The 6,493-nt window shown below is 38.4% G+C and overlaps 1 protein-coding gene across 1 annotated transcript in view; it reads right to left on the bottom strand.

Annotated features, from left to right (window-relative positions):
- The window catches only part of LOC104626843 (growth arrest-specific protein 2), a 36,250-nt gene extending 32,951 nt beyond the window's left edge, over nucleotides 1-3,299 (bottom strand). Inside the window, exon 1 of the mRNA XM_010294867.1 lies at nucleotides 3,158-3,299. Coding sequence (XP_010293169.1) covers nucleotides 3,158-3,299 — 142 coding nt within the window. The remainder of the gene's footprint in view (nucleotides 1-3,157) is intronic.
- Nucleotides 3,300-6,493: the final 3,194 nt, after the last annotated feature.

Here is a 6,493-nt window from a genome sequence, read left to right on the forward strand (position 1 = left end):
CCAACCTTCCTCTTCAGCAGGCAAACCCCAAGTCCCCGCAATGCTAACGTGTCCCATTTTGCGAACACTATAATGTACAATACTGTACAAGTCAATCCCATCTGGCACATCGATTTCATCTCCAATGTCCTTTTTCCAGCCCCCAGAATACAGGCAGCTAATAGGCTCCATCTATTCAGCAATGGAGCTGAAATGACAAAGTGTCCTCTCAGAAGGTCTGAGTTGCTCTGACACAGTTGCAAAAATAATTAGCAAAACATGTACAAAAGCACTAATGATTACTAAAAAAAAAAAATAATCCACAACTATGTCCATGCTAAATTAGAATAAAAAGTCCAAAGTCTTAGTGTTAAAAATTCTTTCAGCGTTATTTTCCAGATGCACCATGTATCTCCGTCTTCCAATTTGTCACTCAGGTAAGGTCAAATTCTCGCTATGCCTAATTTCCATCTAATATCAAAACCCTTCACTCCTATTACAAAATGCAATATCCCTCTAATGTTTTCCGGTTTGTAATTTCAAACCCACACCAGGCTTTGCTACCGCAAAACTGTCACTATTTTAACTTAGAGTAACACTGTGCAGGACATATTTGCCTCTCCACAAAAATTTCCAAAAACACTATCAGTCAATCAAACTACCTGAAAGAGTTTCAGCCCTATTCTTGCCTAAAACACTTTCTATTTTTTTTAATCTAAATTTATTTGAAAAGATCATGTGCCCTTGTTGATTCATAGTACAAATGAACAAAATATAGACAAAATAAGAACCAACGTGGCAAAATTAATTGAAATGCATATGAATTTTTTTTAATAAATTGAGTAGTCCTATTGCATTGAAACTGGCATAATGACACTTACAATGAGGCCACAAATTACAGCACAGAGCATTATCTGCACATCAAAATCTACCGACCATTAATGCAAAGTACATTATTTCTCCCATGGAGGAAAAAAAAACAAACACAACAAAACAAACAAACAAAGAGCCTCGCATATCCTTTTGGATGCTGAAAAGTCAGAGTATAAACAGGTTTTTACAGCAAGGTAGTGGCATGCTATAAATTCATACCTATTTTATCTTACAGCAACACACTCACATGTCCCTCCCCTCACTACAGTTAACCTAAATTATACAGTAATTAAACCAAATTTGAATTCTGAGTTAATATATTTATATGAATATTAATTACTTTAATTCAGTTACACTTAATTTATTTTGAATGTGAATTTTAGTTTAATTGAATTATGAATTTGAATAACAATGTCTACACAAGAATTCAAAACAGTTTAACAAATCACTATAATTTCAGTTCTTCAGGACAAACTCTGAGAAGAGAAGAGCTTGGTGTGAGAAGGTGTGGGGGAAGGCATTAAGCAAATGAACTGTGTATGCTGCTTAATTAAAAGAAGGTTGTGCCCATTTAGTTCTGCAGTGCAGAATTTGGTGGCCATATGAAAAATCAGATTTTTAATTATAGTTGGCATTTCAGAACCTCCTGCTGATTATTACTTTCTTGCTAAAAAAGTGACCTCATTCCTAAACTTGTCACTGTGAGAACTCTGTTTTGAACTGCAAACAAGCTTCTATTTGTTTTAGAGCAGCTCACTAAAACTTCATTGTGTAAAGCATTTAAACAATATATTAAATACTTAATGGAACGTGCTGCTTCTGATTCAAAAAAGCAGTCTTTTGGACTGCAGTCTTGTGATAATTGGGAAGAAAAGTCAGGATTTCTGCGTTTTGTTCTGGCATTGCCTAGACAATTTTATACTTGAAACTCTTTAATTTAAATGGAACTACCACATAAAGATGTAATTCAAAGCGAGTGCCACTTCTGCAGTTGTGGATTCATAACTACTACAGCTCTAAAATGGGTATCGCCTACCTGCAAAACACCGTGTCCTGCATTCTGCTGACAATGTATTTATCGACTATGCCTCTTGTAACACAGCAATACTTCCCTTCCTCTTAAAATAAGGGGAAATAGAGCAACGTAGAACGTGCAGATGAAAGGCATCAGATATACTCTATTATATTGTATGATATCACTGAGAAGATTCAGCTACAGCATTTGCCAAGACAAGACACTGCCTATGTCTCTCCAGAACAGACTTCCAGAGGAGGAAAGAAAAAAAACAACACACACAAAATACACCAAACCACAGACCACAAATTTAAAAATGCTCATCCAAATTTTCCTCTGAAATCACATCAGCAGAAGTTTCATGTAAACATGACCTCTAAAATATTTTCTCCTCTTTGTTTAAATGAGAGGAACTACTGGCATGTTTCCCTTAGGATGAGGTATTCTATAAGTCATGGTTTCTCTGGTAGAATCCTTTGGACTTACAGAGATCATACAAAAGCCATTTTCTCCGAATGCTCTCAGCAAACAACATACTATTTCCTGTCTCACAGTTTCTAAATTCTGCCTTCTTGAATGAGTCGTATATCCCGAAGAACTGTCTCTCTCCTCCCTGCCAGGGACATACTCTCATTTGCTCCTCTTCATGTGTACCTGGTTTTTTTCTTGGCCTTAGGTTTGCATCCTCTTTCACCAACAATGTGTTTCGGCTTCCCACACCAAGACGTACAGCCACAACCAGCAAATCCCCAGGTCCCAGCTGCAGCCACTAGGTCAGACCCCTCCGTGCACAAGCTTCCACAAGTCTTAGCGTACATTGCTTTGGGTGGCAATTATCAAGCACTAGACTGCTTGGTTGAACTATTTAAAGTTCTATCTATGAAAGAAGTATTTAATGGCTCCTTCTGTTCAAGACAGTCCGTACACCCATACTCTTTAGCCAGCCTACCAATGAAAATGGAAAATGTACTTGATGGCAGTAATTAGCACCATTCAGCTTAATGGTATTAATACAGAAAACTCATGCAAAAGAACATTTAAAAGTTAATTTGAGGAAAAATAAACATGAAATTAATAATAAACTTCAATCATGCTACTCTCAGAAACACCAGGGAGGCAAACTATTTATTAGCTTTTCTGCCCTTCCTAACACTATGTGGAGGTAGTTACCTAACCATAACTACCTTTATTTTTGAAATGTAAAGCAGTCTGAAGGACTGAAGTCCCAGCTAACAGTGAACAGAGCTCTCTTGCCGCCCCGTATCCGCATTCTATTTTATTGCATCTTACCCAGCAGGTTTGTGAGCCACAGGGCCAAATCCTCTTTCATCGGCAACAAGTTGGCCTCATGTCTACTTGCAAGCCACTGACTGTATTGATGCATATCAGAGAGGCCAGGCCCACGTGCCTTCGGGCTCAGAGCAGTGCACATTGCTTATCCGTTTGTCGTACCTATTTCGTTATATATAAAAAAAGAAAAAGAACAGAAAATAACTGCTTCATTATACCAAATCAAGTTTTGCAGGTTCTCTTTTTAGAATTGTAGAAGATGACAACAGTAACCATGATTCTAAGAAATCGGATGCCAGGCACACAGTTGTGGTTCTAACACATGAATACAACACTGACAACTGAAGTTTTGTTTTGTTAATGGATCACGTTGCAAGTGATTAAGTCATACAGATAAATGTCAACTTCATTTGTACTCACCAAGCTACACGTTGCCAACACATAACCAAATATTCTGAAAGGAATTATTAAAATTGAATCAAAATAAACATTTCATACAAAGCTCGCAACTCACTAAGGTGCCTCATCCAATATCCACTCAAAATAAATAGAAAGCTTCAGAGATTTTTGGATCAGGCCCAAGAAAAGCATGGGAACAACTGAGTTACACTACTACAGCGAACTTACTAACAATTAAGAAAATGAAATTAAAATGGAATCAGTCTATTCTACTGCTTCAGAATAATTAAAGAAAAAATCTACACCAAATATATTTACTGAATAGCATTTTTTCTTCAGAAAGAAGAAAAACAGCTAGTGCTGGTTATCCGCACTTCCCACTTCCACCTTTTCTGCTCCCCCGCTTCAGTGGCAACTTACTGAAACTTTAGTTTCGGGTAAGACAATACGTCATGTGTTACGTATGAGTTAAGTGTGCCGAGTTTTGCAGCAGGCAGAGACCTTAGGTGCCCTGGACCCGTATCTCTGCTCCTGAAGGACTAATTCCCCCATCTGTGGCAGAAGCATGCTAAGGACAGAAGGTTATTTTTCTCTCTGAAGTCAGACCCGGACCCTAATGCTTGGGGCAATGAGTCGCGATACTTTCTTGCCCGATAGGCTGAGTCTGCTGAAAGCCCATCCACACCAACAAGCTCTTCCATAGGTGGCACCAGACAGACATTAAGCGGGGATGAGAGGTCCATAAGGAATAGTTCTTTGCCTACTGTCAACCAGCTGAACCACGCCAACCGTGCTTAGATGTGTCAGCCAGCTTCAGCTTATGATACACTGCAAACACAGCTTCCTTCTGTCCTTTGCATACCTTTCAAGTCAGGAAAGAGGTGTTGGTGACTTTAAAAACAACAAAACAGAACAATTTGGTGTACCAGTCCATTGTGGTCTGGAACAACAAGAATACTAAAATAATTCCTTTGCCACAAAAAGGAAAAAGTTTATGGAATGTAAAAAGCAACTGCCTTTCCTTAAAATTGTGCTGTAACTGACATTTCCACATGTATGACATGCTATCTGGGATATTTTAATGCTTACATTAAAATCCTCCAGCATTTTTTAACCGTATCCTAGGTAGCTCAACTCTTGTTTGCAAAAAACATATCCTTAAGCTTTTGTTGAGAGTACCTCACCCCAAATCCTGAAGTTCAACCTGTCCTTCAGGCAGACACAGCTTACACTACAAATATACTGCTTACTGAAATCGGACATTTTTTGCCCTTGGGGAGGGAAGAAAATAGACATTAAGATGACTTTATTCCCTTGTATAAATACAGATTTCTGGTTTATCAATAGATTTGACATTTTTCTAACAAAAAAAAAATCCTTGTGTATCAAAGGTCCTTTGAAAGCAGAGGAGTTTAAGGCAGACTAAAGTATGTAATTTAAGCACAGCTCTGCTCTGAAAACTGACTTTGTAAAAACATCAGCTTGGATTTATGGCTTCCTAGTTGATTAAATCCAAATCATACCTGTTCATTCGGGGCGGAGTGCGAGCGGCTGGAGGGAGAAGAATTAAGGCTGTTAGCTCTGCAAAAAAATCAATCTGGAATGCCACTCTTAAAACAGATTCCTTCAGACTAGATGATGCTAACAGCTAAGGAGTTACAATGACACTATATTTAAAGTTGCTCTAAGTCACTCAGAACGGTGCAGTGTGGTGCTTCAAATCACTGTTTCATTTTGGATAGGTAGAAACAGAAGCAAGATGGATAATTGACATAACCTTGTCTTCAACAATTATATGGGAAAAATCAGGTGTAAGTACATCTGCCATATTTTCTTTCCAGAAAAAAAAAAAACAAACCTTAAAATAATATTTGACCAATTTCTGGAGTCTATAAACTCCATTGATAAGGTGAAAGCCAAAACTGAAACTAGTTTATTCTCTTGAATCACCTCTGAAATTGTATTGGTAAAAAGTAATAAAAAAAAATTCCCATTCCTTAACGTTCACTTCATATACAACACACAAATGAAGCTAATTAAAATACATCATTCTTTTGCATCGATTTTTCAGTTTATTAACACCTATGTATCTAAATATTTAGGAAACAAAATCCTGCAATTTGTTTCTTTTGACAGACAGATTGCAAAAATACACCTGAACAAAGAAGCACTATCGTACTGAAGGAATGAGTTAGACATCGCACCCCTTCACTGGAAATAATTTCACAGTTCATACATGCTTTGAGGAGGGGGTTAGCCCAGATGACCCCTGGAGGCCCCTTCCAACCTACATTGTTCTGTAGTTTTATACTTCAAGGATGCACACAGCAATATTCATCGTGGGACCCTGAGCAGGGTGTGCCCTGCTAGGAGTGTAACACATGGCGCACACAATGGGCTGGGCTGCGTTAACAGGAAAACTACGGAGACAACTTCTTCTTCTTTAATCTCAGGAAAGGTCCACCTATTTTATCACTTCCAAGACCGTACGAAGTGCCCTCTGAAACTTGAAGCTAATTAATAACCACCAACATTATAATATGCCTGACAGCCAGCTGCTGCCGCCGACAGGATTGATGTAATTCTAGGGTCTGAAAGCTGCATTTCTTGAAGACTAGAGAACAAAAAAAAAAAAAAAAAGGGAAGGGCTGCTGGAGCAGCTACATGGAAGCAGTTTGGGTTTGCCCATCAGTCTGTGAAACAAGCACTGCAGTCGATATGCGTCAAGCTGATCTCTGTGAAGATGCACAACAGAGAATTCAGAGATTTGAGATGTTACTTCAGTTTGGCTCTAAATATAGGGCTGTCTTTAAATATCTTTTGTACTGACCTACCTCTTGTTTCATGGCTGCTGGAGCAGCTACATGGAAGCAGTTTGGGTTTGCCCATCAGTCTGTGAAACAAGCACTGCAGTCGATATGCGTCAAGCTGATCTCT

Source organism: Phaethon lepturus, unplaced genomic scaffold (genome assembly GCF_000687285.1).
Source record: "Phaethon lepturus isolate BGI_N335 unplaced genomic scaffold, ASM68728v1 scaffold21309, whole genome shotgun sequence".
Lineage (NCBI taxonomy): Eukaryota > Metazoa > Chordata > Aves > Phaethontiformes > Phaethontidae > Phaethon > Phaethon lepturus.